The sequence below is a fragment of the Caloenas nicobarica genome, chromosome 2 (assembly GCF_036013445.1).
Source record: "Caloenas nicobarica isolate bCalNic1 chromosome 2, bCalNic1.hap1, whole genome shotgun sequence".
NCBI classification, from domain to species: domain Eukaryota; kingdom Metazoa; phylum Chordata; class Aves; order Columbiformes; family Columbidae; genus Caloenas; species Caloenas nicobarica.
In genome coordinates, this window is record NC_088246.1 from 115,015,815 (window position 1) to 115,040,695 (window position 24,881).

Genomic DNA, 24,881 nt, shown 5'->3' on the forward strand with positions numbered 1-24,881 from the left:
TCCCTCATTATTCCTCCTTCACCGATACTCCGAAGATGGTGGCTGTCACAAGAAACAACCGCACTCGCCACTCCCCCACACGTTGACCTTTTTAAAGCCATTTTTCACTTTGACGGCAGCCCGCTGACACCGGGCTTCCCCCTTTCACCACCCCGCCCCAACGGCCGCCTCCCGCCCCAACTGCCGCCGCGCGTGCGCTCAGCCCCGGGCGGGAAGCGCGCGAGAGACGCGCGCGCGCCGCCCGGGGACGGGCGGAGGGGGCGGGGCGTATCCAGGACGTGCGCGCTGCCGTGCGGAGGAGTATGGCGTCAGCGTCATCGTCGCGCGCCGCGGAGCGTCGTTCGGTGGGAGCGATGTCGCCGCCGCTCTTCAGCCTGCCCGAGGCGAGGCTGCGCTTCATGGTGAGCCCGGCCGGGCGCGGGGGGCTCCCCATCCCTCGCTGGCGCTTGAGGAGGGTGGACCGGGCGGGCGGGAGACCGCGTCGTGGCGCCGGTGCCGGGCTGTGCCTCAGCGCGCCGCCCGCCTCCCTCCCCTCCCGCCTGAGCGGCCTGCGGCCCCTGCCGGGGCTCTCCTTTAACGGGCGCTCAGCGCAGCTGAGATAAAGCGGTTTAATTTTGGAGACAAGGGCTTCGTGCCGGTTCAGCCTGGCCCGCCCAGGGGGGGGTCTGCTGCTTAGTTAACTAAAATTAGCCTAAAATAAAATGAGATTAAATTCTGGCGTAACACCCCCCACCCCCCCCTCCCCCCCCTCTCCGCGCAGCAAAACGTCCGTAGTTTGTTGCGCTTGTCTCTTTTGTGCCTCTGCCCAATGGTGCTTTTCTGCTGCCAGAGCAGGTGGGGCTGGATGTGCACACCGGCCTCTGGGTCTCGCCGTTTGCAGCCCAGCTTGTTGGACAAAAAAGTGGGATTTGCACAGAAGTGGTTGAGGCACAGACACCTGCCCCGATAGATAGATTTAGTTACGGGATATAGTAATTTTTAGACCATCTTGATAACAGGAGTCGTGTCCCAGACCACCATAACCTGCCTGTGAGGTGGGTGAAGTTGTGCGTATGGGGCTTGAGACTGCTGTACATGTGGCATCTCGGTCACAATAGCATATTCTTCTGTGTTTCACTTAGAAATACCGTTTTCACTGCACTGTTAGCCCAGGTTTGAAATGTGACGCTCTACTAGCTCACATGCCTGATTTGGGAGGCATTTGTTACTTGTCCTACTTGTTACAAAGATCTCTTTGTAAAGTGATGTGTGGCAAATAAATTCTTTAATATTTCAGTCCCCTGTCAGATAGAGGAAGGAGGAGATCGTCCTCATTTTGTACTGGGTTCGTAACTTTTCTTTCTTTACATTTTGGTAGACGTCTACCAGAGAGGCTCTGAATCACAAAAGTATCAAGCCATTGTTGAATGCATTTAACCAGATTCCTGGAAGGTAAGTAAATGCTGCGTAATTTTAAAAGGTGCCTATTCGGGTGTTTTGTTAGTAATCTTGTCCCTAATAGTTGTTATTAACTGATGTGGAATGTTTGCATTTGCAGTGAAAATGAAAAGAAATGTACCTTGGATCAAGCTTTTAGAGTTATTGTAGAAGAAGAAATAGTAAGTACTTTAAACTGCTACATCTTTTATCTTGATAAAGCTCAAATTTCTATTTGCAAGTTAATGTATTAATTTAACAGCAACTTACTTTAGTATAGGGAAATACTGCTTATTAAAACATGCATTATGTAAAAGTTATCTAATTAAGTTTGAATATAGATGATTAAAGGAGATTGGTAGGTAGGACAGAATGGCAGTATTTTACAGATAGCACGCTATGGTGAGGGGTGTTGACTTGGCCTTTTCCAGCAGTTCTTTGTAATACTTATGAAAATCTGCAGTGTCTTAAAATTCCAGTTCATAAATATGCATTATTCTACAACTATGCTTTAAGAGTGGGATGGAGTGGGATATCTGTTACTAGCATGTAACAAAGCTGCCTGTCAGCTGAAAAGAATGATGAAAGAAATCAAAGAATGGTTTTGTTGGTATTACTTGAATGAAGGGTGAATGTAGGATATTAATTTTCAGGGGTAAATAACTCTCTCTACACAGTAGGTATTGTAGGGTCTTTAATGGATAGCAGCGGTCAGGAAATGTTGCTCACTGAATAAAAACTTTATATAGTTAATTGACAGGTCTGATTTAATAGATTGGTTGACATTTTGGGAAGTTGAATGTCAGTATTTGTTTTAAATATGCCTACTTGGGAACAAGAATTTTAGTTTTGTTAAATGTATTTAGGTCATAATAGAGAAGTTTAATACTGTTCTGTTTGTTTAGATAAATAAAGCTCCATGTGAAAATCTCCTGGCAATTATTTCTCTTGCTATTAGTGGAGTCACAGAAGGTGAGCATCTTTCTCTCAAATCTGTTGGCAGTTTTAGAGGCCATTTAGGGGAATTTTAAAGTCTTGATTTTTGAAAGTCATCTACAGCAGTTAGCTTTGGTAATATGTGGTCCTTATGCTAGTGGTTATTAAGTACGTTTCATGAAAGGAATGATGTATAATATTCGGTTACGTGCAGCATTTGTGTTGAATACATTTTTTTTTTTTTTAATACAGAAAGATGTGTGGGTTTGGTTGCAACACAATTAGCATTTCCTATCTTTGTCCACCACTGCAAAATGCTTAGGAGTCTCCCATCATAATTTCAGAGGTGAGACCACTGAGGCAGGGAAGGTTAAATGATTTCTAGGTTTCTCTATCAGTTGCTGGTAGAGCCAGAAATAACTACTGAATATCTTTGCTCTTCTCCCAGTACTGACCTGTCAGTACAGAACTGTTTTTTAGATACTTGAATCTGTTAATATAACTGTCTTTTGTGTCAGAAATGATTGTGCTAATCTCTTCTGAAGAGGCTCCCATGCTCTTCCCTTTGTTTATTTGTTCATATGACGCATCAAATACTTGTGTGTTTTAGTAAGTGTAGCTCAACTACACTCGTGTTTTATGAGCTATAGGCTAACGAGATCTGTGGTCATGAGGAATGCAGGCACTACCAAACTACAGAGCATGGGTACACAGACTTAGAGCACTGCTTTAGTAGACTTTGAGTTTTTTAGAAGTCATTCTTTATTATATTTTTATTATTTGTTTTACATTAGTGCAAAAGTCTTATAAAGCTCATCTGCATGTATGTACATATAGAAATAGCTTTCACGGAAGTTCACGCTTTGGCCAAGCTTTTTGTTAGGATTTATAGGAACTCAGGAGAACTTGTTTCTTCTTTTTTGGCATAATGTCCCTCAACTACCATGCATCTTTACCACATTTGACTTCAAATTTGCTGAATAAAATACTCCCTGTTCCTCATAGGCATCTGCACTGCATCAACCCCTTTTGTCCTTCTGGGAGATGTTCTAGATTGCCTGCCCTTGGATCAGTGTGACAAAATTTTCACTTTTGTGGAGAAAAATGTTGCTACATGGAAATCGGTAGGTATTTTTCCAAAACGTGAAATAGTTGTACCAAAGCTTCTGTCTGTCTGAACCATTTTTACAAACAGATTTTAACTATCTTTGTATCTGTTTGTGTTAAAATAGTAGCACTGAGCATGTTTTGTTTTGAGGCGTAATAATGTCTGGGCAGCACAGGTCAGAAAATTAATAATAAAATAAATCATTATTTTGATCTATTTCTAACTCCTTTTTCTACAGTATACACTAATTGTTGCATTTAGAAACCAGAAATTAACTTTGGATGCACAATTTGCATGAATAGCATCTCTCTTGACCTATTATTCAGCTTCTCCCTCAGAGCTGCAGTTTCCTCCATCTCCAGTTTGCAGGGAAAGAAGTTTTCTTGGTCACTTCCTTAGTGAGCTTTCCATTACAGGACTGTAGCGATGGTGGATATGTTGCCCTAAAATGTTTCTGCTCTTGAGGAGCAACTGGTGTTTTGAGACCTGTGTGAGCATTTTATGCTCTTGCTATGTCACAGTGCTGTAGCAGGAGAAGAGCTGCTGCAATAGGCTCCTGAGCTTCTTGTGCTGCAGGCACTGTTAATTAGAGGGACTTGCGGGTCGCAGGCAGAAGTCCCAGCCTGCCTACATTTTATTCCAAGATCATAAGAAATCTTGTATCTCGGTATCCTTGGTTTGGTCTTTGGCAGTGCTGCTGGGACCACAAGTGTCAGCAGCTGTATAGTTAACACCTGTAGAGCATTCCAGTTTCTCTGTATTTCCCTAACCTGGCTTTCCTAACCAGGACTGCCTCCCATAGGCATTCATTCAGGCTGCTCTGTTTCAGATAAGTCCCCCCGATATATTAATAAACTGTTCTTTATCATTAATTCAAGTACCTATCGATTTCTTTCTCCTGCTGCCAAATTACTAGTACTGTGAATGCTCTAAATCTTTTATGTTTCTTTATGTATCTTTTATGTTTCTTTGTGTATGTGTATAAATAATGCATGGAATAATAAAGGCAATGAATGTAAAAATTAGTGTATCCCAGGAAAAAAAGTGGATGCTGATCTTACAGTGCATAGTCACATATGGTTTTTCTGTATGGAGGCTGGATTTAAATGTTGTGCTTTCTTGGAATTTGTGAGGCTGCTTTTTTTTTAGTTGCCTTTTTGTGAAACCTGCTTATTTAAGGGAAAACTCAAATTTAGACATAGCAGTAGGAATGGCTTGGGTTTGAATTAAATTGTGCTCAAGAAGGTTTTGAGTTCTCTTAATGATCTAAATACCTTTACTCCATTTCAGAATACATTTTACTCTGCAGGGAAAAATTACTTGCTACGAATGTGCAATGGTGAGTTGTAGTTTGTTTTGGGGGGTGGTGAGGAATTAAAAACTCCATATCTCTGCAAATGAAAGTGGGTTTAATAATGTGGTTTACATTCAGATGTGTTCAATAAGTAATAAGGTTAAAAGGCTCATCACTCAGCAAATTTACATTAATCAGCAAGACTCATGCATAAGTAATTCTGACCTTAGGGAAATCTCTTCCTCAGTGGAGAGAAATATTTATTCCTCAGCAATGACAAGGCCCATATCAGAGGCTGTGTTTGAGTAGGATTCATTTGAACTTATTTTTTTATTGCTGTCGAATGTCTTCGCAGAATTGGTAGAACGCATTTCGAAAAAATATGGCTGATCTGAGGAAGTTACTAGCATTTAAATTTACAAATCTTAGCTTCCTTTCATGAACTATGTAGGTCATGTAATTAGCAAGTCTTAAATTCTGGTGTGAGAGGAATTAAAAGTGAGATAAATACTAATATTCTGTACTTTTTACAATATTTAGACCTCCTAAGAAGATTATCTAAGTCACAAAACACAGTCTTCTGTGGAAGAATTCAGCTGTTCTTGGCTAGGTTATTTCCGCTTTCGGAAAAGTCAGGTGAGATTTTTTGAATTCCACCACGCTTAACATCTAATAAAGACTAAATATGCTGAATCTTTTAAGTTTATAATGGTTGCAGACCAAGTTCGGTTGGAGAAAATAACTTTGCACTTGTATCTTGATTCCGGTCTTTACCCTTGATATTGTGGCTTTCATTTGCTGTGATTTCAAACACAAGATTTGAAGGCTGTTTCTGAGAATTTAATATCAGCATCTCTTAACTAATTGAATGAACAGAGTTACAAACTTCACAGCTTCTAATACTGACCCTTTGTTTTTCACAGGACTTAATTTGCAGAGTCAGTTTAACCTGGAAAATGTCACTGTTTTCAATACCAATGAACATGAGAGCACTCTAGGACAGAAGGTGAAAATCCCTGCGTTGTTTTTCGCTCATTCTGCGGGACACATGCAAGACTGTTGGTGCAGAAATGCACTACTGTGCATAACGTGTAGAATCGTATGTTTATAATTTGGTTGTCCCTCTTCCAGATCAAGCTGCTGATTCTGGAAATAAGCACATTACCTGGTATATTAAACTGTGCGGACTTTGAGGGGGTAAAAAAAATGATTTTGCAAGGGATGAGTACTGCCACTTAACTGTACAAAGTTTTCCCCACAGTGTATGGAGTATAGTGCTGTTCCTTCAGCTTTTTTTCAAGACAAGTCAGGCTACCATCGCAAAGTGTAATAAGGTGTTAAACCAGGAATTTGTTGCACATATTACTGGAATAGAACATCTTTTAAATTACCGGCTTAAGCTTAGATTAGAATTAGATTGTGTGATTAGAATGTTTAGAATACAGAACACCACGAAAACTATGTAAATCGTAGTGGCATTTGTGTAAGTTTCTCTATTATTTTTTCCTATTAGCACACTGAGGAGAGAGAAGAAGGAATGGATGTAGAGGAAGGCGAAATGGGAGATGATGAAGCACCAACAAGTTGGTGAGCTTTTAGCAATGCTAAAAGTTGAAACAAAGGTTTACAAAGTCAATGTAAAGAGCTGTTTGGGAAATACCCTTAAGTGATGTACCGAGAATTCTACTTACCTCTTGTCCTCTCAAGATTTGATACAACCTAGCAGTGTTTAAGTGGGGATGCCTGGAAGAGGAAAGAAATCTCCAGACTATTTGAAAAAGTTGCTTACACTGGCTGAGAACCACTGTTACTCTCTCTCCACAATTTTCACGATTTTCCCAACTATCTTGACAAAACTTGTTCTGATAAGGTGTATTCAAAGATTCTTGAGTACATGCTTTGTATACTTTTAGGAGATAAAGCTGTGTTCCTCTTCATTTCCCAGGGTGTAAGAAAAAGGGATCTTGAGTTTTACACTATTTTTGCTTATATGGTGAGAAAGTAATGGTAGATGGGATGGCAAACACTTTTAAGGACAAATTCTGAATTACAGATTTCTCTGGAAGGGCTCACTATTGATTTATTATTTCACTTACAAAATTAATTTCTGGGATTGCACATTCCTGAGTAGACTTGAATTTAATAAATTGCTTTCAGTATGGATTTTCATAACTATTTAATTTTTTTTCCCCCAGTTCCATTCCAATAGATTATAACCTGTATAGAAAATTCTGGTCACTTCAGGATTATTTTAGAAATCCTGTGCAGTGCTATGAGAAGGTCTCATGGAAAACTTTTCTGAAGGTAATCTGAGTTCCTGCTTTCAACCATTCAGCCTGTGTAAAAATAACCATTTGTACAAGTAGAAGAGTGACTGCGTATGAATAGAACAGTTCAATCGCTAACGCCATCGAAAAATAATAGTACACGAGAAAATGCATTTTGCTGTTTTCTGAAGTGAGTTTGACAGTGAACAATGAAGATGTACAGTAAATCCCCTAACAAATCTTGTGTAAGTCACCAGCAGAAAGACTTCATGTGCTGAAACAATATCAGCTGCAAAAAAGCAGAACTTGGGGTTTTTTTTCCCCCTAAGAAGAAAAATAGTTTTACCTAGTCTTAGATCTTACTTTTGAATGGTCGTATGGATCCTGGTGGGATCCTAAAGGTGCTAGGTTTCTAGAGAAACAAATCTCTTTGTAGAAGTAATTACTTGAACGTCACCTTCAGCCAGCTGTTTCAATTTTGCTTAGTATGAATATTGAGGATTATTTTTTTGCTAAGCTACTGTTTCATCACCGTTAGTATTTATTTAATAGCAAGAAGAGTGGCTGTTTGGGTTTTTTGTTGTTGGTTTTGTTTTTTATTTGTTTGTGGGGTTTTTGTTTGGTTTGGATGTTTTGGGGTTTTTTTCCTAGTCTTGCTTTTGTGTGTTCTGGTAATAAGACGTAGCATCTGTTCAGATGTTCTAATATTAATCTAGTTGCCGAGGCCTACATTCACAAAACGAAAAAACAACACAGAAAAAAAAACCATGTTTGGTTCAGAGAAGCTGAATAAGGCCAGGTTTAAGTCTTTTAGATTAAATTTTTGAGTTTTTCTTCTTTGCAGCTTTAAGGCTCAATTGATTTTTAGGAACAGCACTGCAAATTTAACTCTCACTTATGTACCTTTCGTGGTATATATTCTGAACAACTTATTTTAAGTTTGAATATAGTACTCTAATCACTTTTTGTTTTTTAGATGTTATGAAAAAGCAGTTGTGCACTGTTCACAACCATTGTTTTTCTTAGCATATTTAAAACGCTCCAAATGATTAGATGTTCTGAAATGATAAGTAACACTTTCACTGTCATTCGTGTTGTTTAGAGAGCCCTTATGTATTGGTGGCAAATAGGTCTTGTTTTGACTGGCTGATAGCAAGTTTACAAATTATTTTACTTGAGACTAAGTCTAGTGTAGTTCTATAATTAACCACAAAGTTTTTGTATTATTTTCATGTGGTAAATAACTCTGTTTTATAGTACTCAGAAGAAGTTTTGGCTGTTTTCAAAAGTTACAAATTGGATGATACTCAGGCTTCCCGAAAAAAGCTGGAAGAATTGAAAACAGGAGGAGAACATGTGTATTTTGCAAAGTTCCTAACTAGTGAAAAGGTATGTGATTTCTTTTCTCAGAAACACAGACTAGTTGAGGTTGGAAGGAGCCCTGCATAGTGCAACCTCTCTGCTTAAAGCTCTCAGCTGGAGCAGGTTGTCAGCACTGTGTCCACTTGGTTTTTGAATGGCTCCACAGATGGAGCCCTCCTCAGCTTCTCTGGGTATCCCATTAAATTGTTTGATCCCTTAATTAAGTGATAAAGATATATTTATTCTTTCTTTGTGGATTCCCTGTGTTAGTTGATGATTCAGGGATTTCTGTTTCTGGAATAAGAGTGTGCAATACAGCTGACATTAGTTTATTTCATTTGACTTGTATTGTTACATTTAGAAAGGGAAGTTAAAAGAGTAAATATTTAAAGATCTGTTGCTTTTTAATTGCCTTTAGAATTACATTTTCAAAACTCAGTTGATGATATGCTAGCTATATTTTTTGCCTCATAATGGTCTTGTTTAAAATTACTTTGAAAAATATCTTAAGATGTTTTTAATTCTGTTAATATTAAGTAAAAAATACAACTCTATTGAATTTAATCCTAAAATTGTTGTCTTCATTTTGGAATAGTATGTAACTTCAATTTTTAAATGCAGGCATCAGTAGATGACAGAAAGCAAGTCTAAGCGCAGCATGAATTTTCTCTTTCTGGGATAGAAGAGTAGGTAAATTCCTCACAAGCCTTTGGCCTGTATATTGGCAATTCTAAAATAATGTAGTATAGAAGATACAGAACCGGTTGCTTAATTAACAAATGGTAGCCAAAGGCTGTTTTCTTTAAAGAATCTTCAGATCTTCCCTTTTAATGATCTACTATGCTGCGCAGTACATAGGGTAGAAACCAAGCAGTGTATTACTGTGTAAATGTTGATGAGAGCGAACGTTTCTGTGGTAGCTGAATCCTTAAGTCGTGGCCAGTAGTTCATAAGAAAAGGGAGCAAGCTGTCCTTCAGTTACTGAAATATTTGAATATTTGTTTTTCCAAATTCGCATTCACTTCCAAGTGAATGTTGTTAAATCCAGCAGTATAAAACTAGTTAAACAGAAATCTAGGCATATTTCTACCAGCAGTTCTTTGTGCTTTTAATAAATTGATTTCATTAGAAATTTTGATAGTCTTTTCTAAATTGTGCTAGATGACAGCTTACCAATCTTAGTATCTTATAAAGCCCTGTTTTGCAAGTATAGATGATACTGAATAGAGGTTCTGTAATGACTTAACATCATCTTGTTGTAAAAACGGTCTCCATTTCTTGGATTTTTTTTTAGCTTACACATGTGTATGTCTTTATATGTGTAATTCTTTTTTATTGTTTTTGTTTAGCTGATGGATTTACAGCTGAGTGACAGTAACTTTCGCCGTCACATCTTGTTGCAGTACCTAATACTATTTCAGTATCTGAAGGGACAGGTGAAATTTAAAAGGTAATGGGGAAATGTTTTGTATTTGTGGATGGGCAGCTAAGAACTTGGGGATGAACCAAAATATTTTAAAAGAGCTTATGTCTACTTTTTCTGAGTTTCTTGTGAAACTTGCAGATCCTCGGATTGGTAAATATAAGATGTGGCTGAAGTAATTTTATGGCAGGAAAGGAGAGGTCTCGTTCTTACCTTTCTCTGTTTCTCTCTACATGATTCTCTGCCCTCCCTTACAGTGGTTCTAGTGTTCATTAGACTTACTCGAACTTGTGCAGTTTACTAAACCAGTAAAAAACCAGTCTGCTTATCTCTGCAGAGTTGGTTTTCTGCCCTGTTGGTCAGTTGAGTGTGGTCTCAGAAGCACAGGCCACTAAAGCTGCTTTAGGTCCATGCCAGCACCTTTCAAAGGCAAGGAGTCTCTGCAGCAGCAAGTGGTCAGACCAATGCAAGCTACTTGTATGCAGCATCATTTTGAATCTGTATTGACTCCACAATGTGGCATTGGTTGCTGATTTCTTTTTTCCTGGTGCGCTACAGCATTATGTCTAAAATAGCAAGAAATCACACTAGCGATTATTGCTTTTGAAAATCCATGGGACAGAACAAACCCCTACGTTTTCCTACTCTGTATTCTATAATGTTATGCTGAAAGAAAAACCTACCTCTGTTTGTTTCCTCTGCCCTTGACCACATGTGCACATAATGCTTAACATTTAAGGCAGCTGTCTTTCATCTGCAATATGCTGCTTTTTACAAACAGATCTTGGAAGAACTTTGCAGACTAAATAAGGATCATTGTCCTCATTCTGTAGATTATTTACAAGGCAGGTGGCAGAGAAGGAATAGAATTCATGTCTTCTGAATTGCATTTCAGTCTTGTAGAGGTGATTCAATTGCAATTCATTAAAGTCTTCATTAAAAGCATCAAGTCATCAAGGATTGTTTGACGTAAAAATGGTATAGTATAACACTTGGTGCAGTTATTGTAAAACAATACTAATTATTTCCTTCCTTAAAAAAATGAGCTTTTTTATAGCCTATTAACTAAGGGAAGCTAGTTCCTAAAGTCTTTCTCATGTTATTGACTTAGCCATAGTCATGTTTATATTTGCTATTTAAGATACCTAGTGCTTCATAAAAAGCTGGTTTGTGTTGTATTGCTTTCAAACACTGAAAATGGAATGTTATGGTTATGCTTCAAATGGATTCTTTTTGAATCAGTGAAAAACAAAAATTAGACTCTCATCTGTGTGGTTTTTGGTTTTTTTTTTTTAATGTATTTTTTAAAAGTTCTGTTCTCTGCTGGGGAATGAAGTGAGCCACGTTGTATTTATTTCTGTGTCCTTTTCACTTCTACTTACTGATTACATTCTAATTCTAGATGTACCAATCAACTTGTTTAATGACTTGAGGTTATGTTGTATATAATATTTTGAGGTATTCGAGATCTGTGTTCTTTATACAGCTGGTAGACTGTTGCTTTTACTGTGGTTTATCTACAGTAGTGCTTGAGCTGGGGTTAGGAGAGTTGGGGTTTTTTTAAGTAAGTCTTTTCATTGTGCCCACTTACTGTGCTTTGGGTCAACATCAAGGTGTGATGTTGAATCATGCAAATGGATTTCTTCTTGGAGGAAGCTAAACCTGAAAGTGTGTTCCACAAACACATCTAATTAACTCCACAAACTAATAAGTGGCCAGTCCATGAGACCAGACCAGAGTGCTTTCTTCAGGTCCCTTCTGACACCCTTCAGAGAGTATGTAGTGTAAATGATACGTCTTCAGCACTATTTTGACGTGTAGTAAACTCTTCAAATTAAAAAAAAAAAAGAGCCCATTTAATTATACTTTTTTGTTGTTGTTTTTTCAATTCCAGTTCAAACTATGTTCTAACAGATGAACAGTCCCTTTGGATTGAAGATACTACAAAAGCAGTTTATCAGGTTAGTACAGTAGATGCTTCTATAAAAATTGAGTGGAAGAATACTCATTGTGTAATATTGTATCAACAACCTTTGAAGCAGTGACCACCATTTTCTTTGTTGTTGTTTTCTTTTTTCCGCTATGTATTCTGCTACAAATACAATGCAAAAAAATTAACCCTTTTTTTTTTTTCTCTCCCAATCATAGCTTCTTTCAGAAAATCCTCCAGATGGGGAAAGATTCTCGAAAATGGTAGAGGTAAGTACTTTGGTGCCTGTCTGAACAAACTGTATAGTGCACAGAAAAGCAGTATCAGTTTAAACTAGCTTTTGGAACGCAGATGTATCATCTGAGAGAACTTTTGTCTCATCTCAGTAAAAAAGGTCTCATAATGACTTTTTAGTTTGTAGTCACGTTTTTCCCGTGTTTTCATTAATGTGCTTTTCTTCTCTTGGGGATAAATGGAAGTGTGTGTGTATGTTCATGTATACATACAGGAGACTTTGGTTATTGAAAACAAAGAAAGGAGTGCTGTGCCCAAAGACACAGGCATAATACACACACAAGCGGATGCTTTCCTTTTTTCCTTTACTTTGGCCACATTTGTCTTCCTGTTTAGAGAAGGAGAATTAAAGCCTTTCCCACAGTTATTGGAGAGGAGATACATTATTTTTGAATAAACTAAACCAGCTGCCAAAGATTATACTGATGACCTTAAAATGGTGTCTGAAATACACAGAGTAATGAAGGTTTAATTGTAGTAGCTCAATTAAAAACTTTGGGGTCAACTCTGAAAGGGATTATGACCCTAATAATGTGCAATATTATGTTTCTGCAGCATATATTAAATACTGAAGAAAACTGGAACTCATGGAAAAATGAAGGGTGCCCAAGCTTTGTGAAAGAAAGGTAACTTAGGAAGCAGAAGCTTTTTGCTACTTGTTTGAAATGATGGCTCAACTTCAGAATATGTACCCACAGTGTATATGAATGATAATGATTCACAGAACTTTGAGATCTGTATAGTTGGATGTCCCTTCTGTGTATGCAGAAGGCTCTCAGATTTCTGCCAAAAGTCTTTAAGGCTTCGTTATGTCAGTGAAGAGGTGGTTATGGATGTGCAGGGTCTCAGGAGAGCGCTCCTCACTCTCATGGCAATGTTTTGTTCTCTTAATGCCAAGGATCCAGTGACTAAGGCAACTGGAGCAAGTTGTCTGCTTTCAGCACACCCTAGCTTGAAGATGTTAGTGCTTGACTTTTCCATATGCTGCTTTGGATTGCCTCTAATGAAGCCTTGGGTGTTGTGGCTTCGATGGGGCAGGTTACCTGGAGTGTTGTGTACCAGTTCTCCTCTTACATACCTTATTGGGTTTGCCACTCGGTGGTGACTGCTTACCTGAAAGGAAAATACGATTAGGTTGCCTTTGCCGTTGAAAGGTTTCCCTTGTAATTAGTTACTACGTAATGGCAAAACTTGAGCTTTGACTCCAGGTGTCTACTTGACGGTCTTGAGGGGGTGACTAAACGTTGTCCTGCCGCCCTTATTCATTCTACACGCAAACTGGAGCTTATTCATGGGAAGGCACATCTGGGTCATTGTCTCTTTGCAGATCTCCTTTTGTGGAGAGATTAGGTGGAGCCACCTCTTCATGACTTCAGCTGTTTGCAAAAACGGGAGGGGGCTGTGAGAAGAGAGAAGTTACTGTTAGGGGAGGGGAAAGAAGTAAAATTATGAAATTTGACTTTTATAAATGTTCTGTCTCCTCCTTTAGATCTCAGCCAGAGTTTCAGCTTGGGTAGGTCTTACCCTAAATTTGGTGGTCTGGGATCTCCATTCTCTGATCCCATGAAATCAGGCGCACTCGGGTAAAGAGAACTTGAAATCATAAAGCAGATGATCCCAGCAGCAGAGTGGATCATGCTTAGTATGTGCTGCTGGCATAAATGTGATTTGCTTCTTTTTCTCTTTCTGGATTCTGATACAACTTTACATTGCTGAATGAGCTAATTTTGGTGTGGGGCAGATCCCTTTCCTTATACTTACCTTATCTTCTCTCTCCTGTTCCCTTCTCCCTTTTTCCACTCCTAGAATTCCAGTCCTTCTGAGTACTTCCACTGTGATTTAACTAGGCACCACCTTGGGTGAAATGGCTTATTTTTTTCTCTAAGTATTACTGGTTTGATACTGAAGAGTTATTTTTTTCTTTAGACCTCCTGATTCTAAGCCAATGAGGCCCATGAGAAAGAGGCCAGCTCCAGAGGACTTCCTAGGAAAAGGACCAAACAAAAAAATCCTAATGGGAAAGTATGTTGGATTGTTTTCATTACAGAGTTTCTGGTGTTTGGTTGATTAGTTGGTTTGGGGGTTTTTTGTGGGGTTTTTTTGGCAACAATTTTTTCTAGTCAGTTACTTTGAAAATTCTTCACTTTGGAACTGCAAGGAAAGAACAGGCAAGAGATGTGTCAGTCCATTTAAAACTTGGAGCGGGCTTCCTTTCCTTATAGTCATCTGTCTTAGATCCCTTTTAAATAGTCTGTAAGCTACAGGCTGAAAATCAGTGGTTTGTACTTCTTGGGTCAGTTTTTATATTTTTGTCTTCTTTATGTTTTTGCTTAAAATGTATCTATGCCACGGGTTTTAAAATAACACCCACTGGTATTTTATCCCTAGAACAAAGAATTCTTCTTGATATGACCTTTCCAACAAAAGTGTCATGTTTTGCTGGATATGAAGTGCTGCATTTTTCCACTGCCTTTTTTAGGAGAAATTATAGTCTTTTCATTGTAACAGTTCACCCAACCTAGGTGTGGAAATTTTGACCTTGTGCTGAGTGTTTAGTAAAATGTCCCTTCTGAAAAAGAAAGTGATTTATTTCATTTATCAAAACAAAATGGCCTCACCTTAGCTAGTATGGAAAGTGAGAGTTTGTTTCTGACCACAGATCAGCAAGAGATTATAGTAGAAATTCAGTAGATCATCTTCCTAATTTGCAACATCAGATGAGATTTCTGTCATTTCTGGTAATTCCTACTCTTTATGTATCACAAAGTTGGTATGGAATGCTTTATTGTGAAGGCTCTGGGCTGAGAATTTCTGTAGTGTTGTTTCATGGGTCTGTGTCTGGTGAGTGACAGAACATGGAAGGATAGAATGATGGATGTGGAGTTTGATATGTGTTCATGCTTCTCTTTTCAGTGAGGAACTGACCCGCCTTTGGAATTTATGTCCTGATAATATGGAAGCTTGTAAATCTGAGAGCAGGTATGTAAAATATGGTACATCATTGTCTAAAGCTAACTTTAAGCACTGTAATCACACACAAAATTACAATTATTACAAAACTGGCATAAGGAAGGTTTATGTGATGATCTTGCATGGTGTGCCATCTCACTGTGGGTCTTGAGAGAAGTTGATGGTATGAATCTTTGTCTTGAAGTCTCTTACTGTTTTCTTCAGTGGTGTTTATGCTGTCAGTAGTTTTCATTGCTTAGGGAAAGTAAAATCTAAGCTAAAACCCAGATGGAAACTCCAGTTTTGTAGAGCATGACTGTATAATTAAGTACCTTATATAATCAAGGAAGATTGCCAGGTCTAGCTCTAATGAAGTTAGCATGTTATTTGGCTATGATTTTCAAGCGGACATGTGCTTTGAACGATACTAGATAAGAGGAGAATGGCTAGCAGGCATTGTTTCAGTGCATACCAGATCTACTAGTGGTGCAGTTGTAGAAAAACACAGTTATTAGTTATCCCTTCTGCTTGCACAATTGTAGGAAATGCTGAAAATGTACTTTGCTACATAACTTTGTTTGTTAAAGATAGCGTGGTCCCCTTTTTGTACAGACATAGAAGCTAGTATGAAAACGTGGAAAAGGAATGGGACAGTTCCCAGAGGGAACTTTGTGGCTCTAAAGGCTGAACGCCTGGGAAGAGGTCCTGACTGTGCAGGTGTCCTGAGTGGAGGAATTGCTGTTCCAGAGGTTGAGAGCTGTGCAGAGGAAGAGCCTTCATTTTTGTGAGGCTGGGATATGCAGGAATGCCTTTGACAGGATACGCACCTTTGCTAGGCCAAGGGCTAAAAGTGGAGTCGTGTTTGGAACCAAAGCTTTTGATTCCCTGGGCATGATTGTATTGTACTGCAACTACTTTAAATTAAAAAAAAAAAAATAAATAAAAGAAAGAAAAAAACTCAAAACACTTAAAGGGAGATAAAGCAAGAAAATGCATGCCATGGTAAACAGGCAAGAGAAGATCCCAGGGGATCTGAATTCAGTCCCAAGTTTTATTACTGACTTTGTGACTGAACATGGTCAAATGACTAAATTTTTGCTTTGGTTTCTCACATCTTCATTCAAATGTGGTAATACTTCCTTACCTGTCGTCTTTTTAGGTGGCTGTTCTTGGGATAAAAATCTGTCTTTTAAGTTTTTGCATAGTGCCACATATAGCAGGATTCAAATCAGAAGGGTTTTCAAGATTTTGGCTTTGTTTCCAGTAGTCAGTGATAATACTACACTTAAACATGCACTGGGCACTGTTTTCCTGGGCAAAGTATGTTTTTCAAAACAGAGCTAAAGTGAGTTTGTAGACCAGTGTGCTTCCACCCAGTCCTGATTGATCACTGGGTTCCCTTGTAGAAGCAGATGTGTCTCTGTCAAACATTTGGTAGGAGAAATACAGATCATTATGAGATTGCTTTGCACCGCTGGTAATCTTGGCTCACAGTAACCTATCACTCTTAGGTAATCTGTGTTTCTTGCTTCTAGTCTTCAAAGCACCAAACTGTCCTAAACATTGTGAATATTATTTCTGTTATTCTTTTTAGGCCAAGTTTCCTTATATTCTGATTTGAATATCTCTCAGAAGCAATCGCTAGCTCTTCTAAGCACAGAAACATCAGTCACATTTTTAACATGTCCCCTATGAGCCACAAATATAGTCTTGAAAATCACAGAACAGCTGAGGTTGGAAGGGACATCTAGAGACCACTTAGTCCACCCCTTGCTCAAAGCGGGGTCGGCTAGAGCAAGTTGCCTACAGCCTTCTCCGATGGGGTTTTGGAAGTCTCTTCAAGAGCAGAGGCCCCACAGCCTTCCTGGTCAACCTGTTCCAGTGTTTGATCACTCTCACAGAAAAGTTTTGGGGTTGCTTTTTGTTTGGGGAGAGTGTGTGTGTGTTTTTGTGGTTTTTTCCTGTTTGTTTGTTTTTTCTGATGCTGAAGCAGAATTTCCTGTATTTCCATTTGTGCAAGCTGCTGCTTGTACTTTCACTGAGTAGGATTGAGTCCAACTCTTTCCTCCTTACTGTCCCATCAGGTTTTACTGCTCTCTTCCCCCGGGGTAAACAGTCCCAGTTCCCTTGGCCACTCCTTGGGTGGTGGATGTCCCCGTCACCTTTTGCATGGACCTGTGTCTCTGGTGCTGGGGAGCCCAGAACTGGGACCCAGCTCTCCTGATGTATCTCTCCAGTGCTGAGCAGAAGAAGGGAAGGATCATCTCCCTTGACCCGTTGGCCTCTTCTAAATGCAGCCCAGGATGCTGCCGGCCGCCTTTGCCAGAAGGGTGCGTTGCTGGCTTGTGTGCACAGTGTTGTCCACCAAGACATTTTCTGCAAAGCTCCTCTGCAGCCAGCCAGTCCCCAGCATGTGCTGGTGCCTGGGGCTGTTCCTCCCCAGGGGCAGGACTTGGCATTTCCTCTTGTTGAACTTCATGAGGTCCCTTGGGACGGCAGCACAACTCTGCTCTGTCAACCACTCCTCACAGTTGTGCTTTGTCTGCAGGCATCGTGAGGGTGCACTCTGTCCCATCATCAGTAGGCCGGTAATGAAGGTGCTGAGCAGTACTGGGCCCAGTCCTGAGCCCTGGCATACTCTAGTGACAGGCCTCCAGCTGGACTTTGTGCAGCTGATCACATCTCTTTGAGCACATGGGCTCAGATGCTTTTTAGTCCACTTCAAATAAATCAATTCCTCCTGATGCCTGTAGACCTCCAGCAGAAGATACAGGAATCACTATGAGGGGATGAAATGAAACATGTTTGAGCAAGTCAGGGAGCCACTGAGATGGGATCATTAAGTACAACATTAAGCTGCCTAATATTTCTACCCTCTCTAAAATTAGTGATCATAAATCAATGAAATTGGGGAGTAATAGTAGTCTGACTGGTAGCAGATGAAACTGAAATGCAGGAACGGGGTGGTAAAGAGGCCAAGTTTTACTTGTCCTCTCCAAATGCACAAAATTAACAGCCATTTTAGGCTCCTGAGCTCTTGCGAGCTGAGTGGCAGTATGTTTCCAAGACAACCAGTTGTTTATGACAGGTACTTTTAAGAAAATCTGATTTCCTTGTTGCCAGAATTCTTGCCTGGCATCCCATAGTCCTTTTTCACTGAAGGCTACTGGCAGGTGTTGATGTTACTTTTTAGTGTAGCAGAATGATTAAATACATATAATAGGCAGTGCTAGCAACTACTGTTATGCTTCAGTGGTTATGCACTGAATAATTTTATAGCAACATGTATCAGACAGATTCTTTGCTTATTTGCAGTTGCTAAATTTGAGTAGGTTCTTTGTTTTGTTTGGCTTTTTCTTCAGTGAATAAGCTTTGAGATGTGTATGAATGAATGGAAAACCAGCGATGTTAGCATAGAGTGTGAGGAGTATTAAGCTCCTTATTTTATTTTTTAGGGAATATATGCCAACGTTGGAGGAATTTTTTGAAGAAGCTATTGAACAAGCAGACCCTGAAAACATGGTTGAAAATAAGTATAAGTATGTCAATCTTTGTGTCTCACTTTATTTTGATCTCTCTTATGTTTGGATTGTTAAAGAAAACAGACTGTTCTCTGCATTACTAGTATCCATGCAGGACTCCAGTAATGTACAAAAAAAGTATAAGTTTTGACAGGATTACATTAATTAGTAAATGCCGCAGATCTTTTTCTATGCTTTTATAGATGCCAGACTGTTGCCAACCAAGCTTGTATTTTATTATAGGGCTGTGAACAATTCTAACTATGGCTGGAGAGCACTGAGACTTCTAGCACGCAGAAGTCCCCACTTCTTCCAGCCAACAAACCAACAATTCAAGAGTTTACCTGAATATCTAGAAAACATGGTAATCAAATTAGCCAAGGAGCTACCTGTAAGTAATATTATCCTATAATAATAAATGCTGAATTCATTTGACTTCCCGCTTGTCTCTCTGCCGTCCATTTGGTATGTGGGGAGGGGGTGGGGGGGGGCGCAAAAAAAAAAAAAAACAACACGGGAAAAAAGCTTGTAAAAATTGGAGGTAAAATTGGTCTGATCAATGACTAAACTGTGAATAACATAGACTAACCAAGTAATTGCCTTGTATGCTGTGAACAAACAGCTGTGGCAATCCCAAGTTTTACTGCTCTGTTGGTAAGCAGGAACAGATTTGCACCCAGCTACTTGGGTTCGGTGTTGTTAGTGCAAAGTGCTTTTATTAAAGGTGTGAGCCAGCGTCAGGGCTCGTGAATATCAGTAGCTGTGGTTGCTGGGGTGGCAATAAAAGGGGCAGAGCGTATAGCTGAAGATACTGCGCTGTCACCAGAGCTTTACAGCAAGATTTACCAGAGCTCTTCTATCAGCCCCCTGGCTTTTAATATATGTAAAGAAAAATGGGCCTTGTGGAGGTGTACATTTAAGGCATTAACCCTTTGCACATTCAACACTACAAATTTGAGGCCAAGCAGGGGTCTTTCAGTACCTTTGTACCTTTTGTACATTTGTACCTTTATGCACAAGGATAAGAGAGACTAACAGTTGGAGGAGGGAATTTTTTCTAAGCCTCTTGAGTTCACGCACAACCCAGCAGTTTCTTACAGATATGATCCTGTGTGTCTGTATTTGAGACCTTCCTTGTCTGTAATGGGAAATTATTGAGGGGTAAAGGTTGGATTGTAATATGTAGCTTTTTTGTTTGTTCACCCATCGGAGTTAACTAGATGCTAATAGCAATTTTAGGAAAAATACTGGGAGGGGAAAAGCAGTTTAATATATTAAGGTATTGCTTTATGCAATATTCATGATGGTACTGCTGTCATGTACCAAATATTATGAGAAGGCAGAAATACATTAGACAAGGCCTGTGACTGAAAGGTAGGAAAAGAAGAAGCCTTTTGTTCCTCTTGGTTGATCAGTAACTGAATCAGAAAGTGAAAAGTTTGTATATTTTTTGCCATCTTTAAGAAGTTTGAAAGTACAGAAAACTTTGAGGAATTCCTAAGTGAGGAATAAGTGAAGAAGAATAATAATTTTAAAAGTACGTTCAGCAGTAGCGGTCTCATAGCAAGTTGTTTGTGTGGTGTTTTTCTTTGAAGTAAGTAATAAAGTTACATGTGGAATCCTTAGTTACTGTGAAAATGAAAGAATCCTGTGAAGTCAGTGGATCCTTTCATTAGGTTTTTTAGTTAGAACTGTGTTTTATTAGAACGCTTATTACTGGCGGTTTGGATACAGGAGACTGCGGGGGGTTTTTAAGTCTCTTATGGGATCATGTCAGGTTTTCCATTCTAATACACATTCCAGGTACCATCACAGAGCTGTAAAATTTCTCTTTAAATACAAAATTCATCCAGTGATGTTTAGTTCTCTCATTGTAGCCTCCTTCTGAAGAAATAAAAACAGGTGAAGATGAAGATGAGGAAGATAATGATGCTTTGTTAAAGGAAAACAATGAAAGTAAGATTTGCATATTCTCAGTCTTTTCAGTTTCTCTTTTGATGTGTTTTGTAGAAGCTGCGTTTTAATTTAGTTTCTACTGAGGGTCACCAGTCCTTGGTTACCCTGGTGCTTCTGACTTGAACCCCTATCTGTACCAAAAAGCACAGCCTTTTCAGGACACAGGGCACCAGTGGCAACCTGTCCATCTCGTGGCCTGCACTGCTGAAGGTGTCCAGCTTGTTGAACTTGGGTTAGCACTTGGATTAATCATAGAATGTCCTGAGTTGGAAAGGACCCACAAGGATCATCAAGTCCAACTTGTGTCCCTGCATTGAACAACCCCAAAATTCACATCATGTGTCTGAGGGCGTTGTCCCATTGCTTCTTCCACCTTTTCTGCTACGTGGTGTATGTTTACAGTGTTAGTAGGTGTTTATGGCTAAAATGTCATCATTGCTGTGTGAGAACCTATGCAAGTGTTCCTCACCCGCTTTCCTGTTCTTTCTGCCCTTCAATTGCCACGGGCAAGTGTCTCCCTCTAGCCCCTGCTGGGGTGGGTAGTTAAGGGACTTTCAGAAATGGATATATTCCAACACTGAGATCTTTCATCCTCTTCATTTAAAATGTCTTCAAGGCAAAAGCTTCTCTGCGAGAAGAGCAACCTCTCCATGAACCAGTCCTACCATTTTTGTCTCTTGCCTATAACCCTGGTATGTTGTGTTCCTGAGCGTCGTTCCCCGTCTGCTGTGTCTGTGAATCTGCCTCCTTCCATCCTCCTTCATCTCACACGTTGTATCTCTGTGTGCTGGCTCTTGGATCCAGCATGGGCAGATGGGACGTGCAGGCTGTGGAGTTCCCACACCAGACACCAAGGGCCATTTTCTTGAAAGATTTTTCTGTTGGTGCAAAGCCTTCTGTGGGCTTCTGGGAATCTTTTCTGTCGCCCTTTTCCATTCCACACCTGACCTTTTCCACAGTCTCCTCATAGTGATGTCTGTCTTCAGCTTAATGCTGCCTGAAACAGCCTTTGTGGTTTCCCTGTGTTGAATTTACATCTTTCTTTAAATCTCGTTTATAAGCAAAGATGGGAGAGCTGTGGTCCACTATGCACTGTTGTGCTTAGAAATAATGGAAGTGATCCGATGCTTCTGTTGTTTTGTCATGCGTGATCTTCCGTTCTTTCCCCTCCATGTAGTGGGTTTAGTTCACATAGATAAGTGACTGATAAGCACTGGAGAGAGTTGAAACTTCCACTCCCTGCCACCTGGCTCTTCAGGTGGCATGAAGGTGAAATACTTATTAAAAGTTGAGAATCTCTAAGTCAGTCAGTCTTTAGGGTTTTTTTCTTTAAAATGGTGTGAAATATACCCAGGTGGTAAGCCATAGGTTGTAGACCACGATGAGCTATAAATGTACAAACCCACCTGTGTAATCACTGCAGCACTTGGTGTCTCAGCAGAGCAGAGTATTCGGTGGTTTTTATCTTTATGCCAGAATTGCAGAAAATTCCTTAAAGTACTGACTATGTGTGGAAGTTACTATCCTGTTCATGCTCCTGCTGCTAGTAGGAACGTGAGGCTTTAGTAACTCAGTAAAAGGGAAACAATTTTTTACCTGGATTAACTCTGTGTACAGTAACTAAAAAGTCTAAAAGACAAATGTTAAAGATCACTCTGTATTTTAATATTGTAGTTGAATCATGTATCGAAAATTGCAGGCTGCCTCTCAAAATTTTTGTTTTCATTTGGAGGAGGCAGTTCTGATGTACTTCAGGCTTTAGCAATTCTCTCTCAATCAGGAAATGCATAAAACCTATTTTTTTTTAATCATGGTCTGTAAGGGACATTCCTCTTGCAACCCAAGTAATACATCTGCAAAAATTCATCTGTTCTCAGAGCTCTTGAGTATGTTCTAACAATTAAAGGAAAGGTGTCAATCCGTCTATTAGTAAATAAATAGGAGGTTTAAAATGAGGTGGATCAGGGAAGATCTGGAGACACTCCCTGAGTTTCATGGTGACTTTTTTTTTTCCCCCCCCTAGGTCCAGAGACACAACGGGACAAGGCCATGACGGGCGAACAAATCGAGTCCTTTGCTAGCAGGCTTGGGGAGCAGTGGAAGGCCTTGGCCCCCTACTTGGAAATGAAAGATTCTGACATACGGCAGATCGAGTCCGACAGTGAAGACATGAAGATGAGAGCGAAGCAGCTGCTGGTTGCCTGGCAAGATCAGGAGGGGGCACATGCGACCCCCGACAACCTGATTGCTGCGCTGAGCAAAGCCGGGTTAAGTGACCTTGCGGAAAACCTGGCCAACGACACCGAAGGCAGCAGCTAACTCGCTTCAGGTGCTAACTTGTCGTCGTGTGGTGGTGGTTGTCATTGTCAATTGTGTCTGTTTTGTTTGGGTTTGTTGTTAATCGTTACTAGGTAACAGATTTTTGATAGGTGTTTTATGTTCAATAAATGCTAAAGCTTTTTAATAATATTGCTCAGTTGTCCAGTTTTCTGAGAAAAGGATTGGTCATCCTGATTCAGAAATAGGAAGCTTTGCCTTGGATGGTGGAAATATAAAAGGGAGGATGGAGTTGAGGCAGCTTTCTGTGCAGGCTGTAGTTTCATATCTGCAGGGCTTGGTTGCTGCTGTTGGACAGGGCGGTCAGTAGTCTCTGGTTTTTTCAGAGCATGAGTAGGTGTGAAGGACATTTAAATCATTACTTGAGGTGGCAGGGAGCTGCGGACCATCAAAATGTACCTGTTTGTGAGAAAATAGTAGGGCTGGGATGGAGGTGCAAGTCACAGTGTTTGCTTTCAGTGAGGTGCCCTGGGAGGGGTGCTGTGCTCAGGCTGCTCTTCTGCTGAAGAAACAGTTCTCTGGACCTTGACGGTCAATAATGGGGAGGAGTTTCTCCAGGCTCATTTTTGATTGTTAACCTTAGCCTCTGCATGTGTTTGTCTACGTAGGAACTCCCCTGAGTCATGATGTGAACAAGGTAAGGGTTTTTTGTCCCAGTTCACTGTGAACTGACAATTGGTTTCATTTTAAGGATATTGCAATCTTTTGACAGGTAGATGTTACACGTGGCTGGATCTGTTTGCCCTCAAAAAATGAGATTTTTGTGGTGGTGGTGTAGCTGGCTACAGCTTATGTGGTTACTTATCGTAGAGTTTGTGTCACGCAGTGACATCTAATTGCTGTTTGGAAAACTACATATCACTTTTCTCTGCAGAATATTGTTTCAGTTCTTACCTGTGAATTTCCAGGGTGGTTTGCTGCCAGCTGGGAGGTGAGTTCTGCATGCAGAGCTGCTGTTGAGAGCTTTGTGCCTGCTCCACGCTTCGGATTTAGCTGTATTAGGAATTCAGTCATTAGGCACTTCAGCAAAAGTTGGTATGGGCTGATACATGGGGCAGCTGTTGGAAATAAACCAGCCTGTGTCTCACCTCCTGCTGTGGGTACGATTTGGTAGAAGGCACAAAATGGAATTATTTCAGTTGATTGAGGGACTTTAAGCATATTGTGAGCTAAGGTGTGTGGAGATAACCAAGAGTGTCTCCAAGGAGAGGAACCATTGCTGCTCCTGGAAATGCAACCTCCCGGGGAGGAGTCGGAGCACTCACAGCACGGGATTAGCGTTTGCAATGTCTGTCTGGAACACAGGGAAAGCACAACCCTGTTCTGCAGCTGAAGTAAAATGAACGTGGCCTACCTGGTTGGTTATTGACAGCTGGATGCTGGGAAAGCTGGGATGGCCAAGGGAAGGAGACTGAAGGAAGCCATCTCCAGAGGGGTGCGTTCTTGGTGCTTCAGGTATTACCCACCATCTTGGTGCTTGTGTTCAAGGCAAGAGACTTTAGCACTGAGCTGTTGCCCTGGTTTAGCTTTGCTCCTTTTCTGACCTGGTCACAGCAGTGTATGAAGGAGCGCAGATTTCTCCTGCATCATCTGCCAAGTATGACTTCATCAAAATGGGACAGCACTGCTCTGGCCCTCAAACAGGCCTGAAATTAGACTCACCTGGGGAGGGATCCTGATCCCTATCCCTGATGCAAGCCCCCAGCACTATGGCATAACTAAGCGTCTGACAGACCTAGAAACACCTCTACTGGAAATGGAGGTGGGACCTTCCAGGTGCTTCCAGGCCCATGGAGGGAACTGCTGCTTCTCTGATGAGGTTTTCAGTGAACCAGCTGTTAATAATAAGTGTATCTTGTCTCAGTAAGACAAAGATGTGATAAATGCACACATCAAAATGAGGAAAAAGCAAAAGCAACAGAAAAATGGGGCACACCACTTTCTGGGAAGGAAAAACAAGTTAATATATGGTGGGGTTTTTTTTAATAACTCTCAGGCTGTGACCAGTAATAAAAGATAATTTCGTAGTTGTAGAGTCATAAAAGTGTTCAGAGCAGAAGGCTCTTTTCAACTGCTAACAGGAGCTTT

General features: G+C 40.3%; 1 protein-coding gene across 1 annotated transcript; it reads left to right on the forward strand.

Annotated features, from left to right (window-relative positions):
- Window positions 1-279: 279 nt before the first annotated feature.
- Window positions 280-22,923, forward strand: THOC1 (THO complex subunit 1). Its single transcript, XM_065628176.1, has 21 exons — window positions 280-401; window positions 1,358-1,431; window positions 1,538-1,598; window positions 2,322-2,388; window positions 3,358-3,476; window positions 4,751-4,799; window positions 5,295-5,390; window positions 5,678-5,760; window positions 6,268-6,341; window positions 6,950-7,058; window positions 8,279-8,410; window positions 9,733-9,833; window positions 11,701-11,767; window positions 11,955-12,005; window positions 12,586-12,656; window positions 13,957-14,052; window positions 14,944-15,009; window positions 18,435-18,518; window positions 18,744-18,891; window positions 20,378-20,456; window positions 22,480-22,923. Exons 1-21 carry the CDS (start codon window positions 303-305, stop codon window positions 22,773-22,775), a joined length of 2,022 nt encoding a protein of 673 aa, XP_065484248.1. The 5' UTR covers window positions 280-302; the 3' UTR covers window positions 22,776-22,923.
- Window positions 22,924-24,881: the final 1,958 nt, after the last annotated feature.

Bases quoted from the DNA above. Each gene is read 5' to 3' on its own strand.
- THOC1 (XM_065628176.1), top strand. From the start codon at position 303: ATGGCGTCAGCGTCATCGTCGCGCGCCGCGGAGCGTCGTTCGGTGGGA. The intron at 5,391-5,677 runs GTGAGATTTTTT...TGTTTTTCACAG, and splicing joins TCCGCTTTCGGAAAAGTCAG to GACTTAATTTGCAGAGTCAG. The intron at 20,457-22,479 runs GTAAGATTTGCA...TCCCCCCCCTAG, and splicing joins GTTAAAGGAAAACAATGAAA to GTCCAGAGACACAACGGGAC.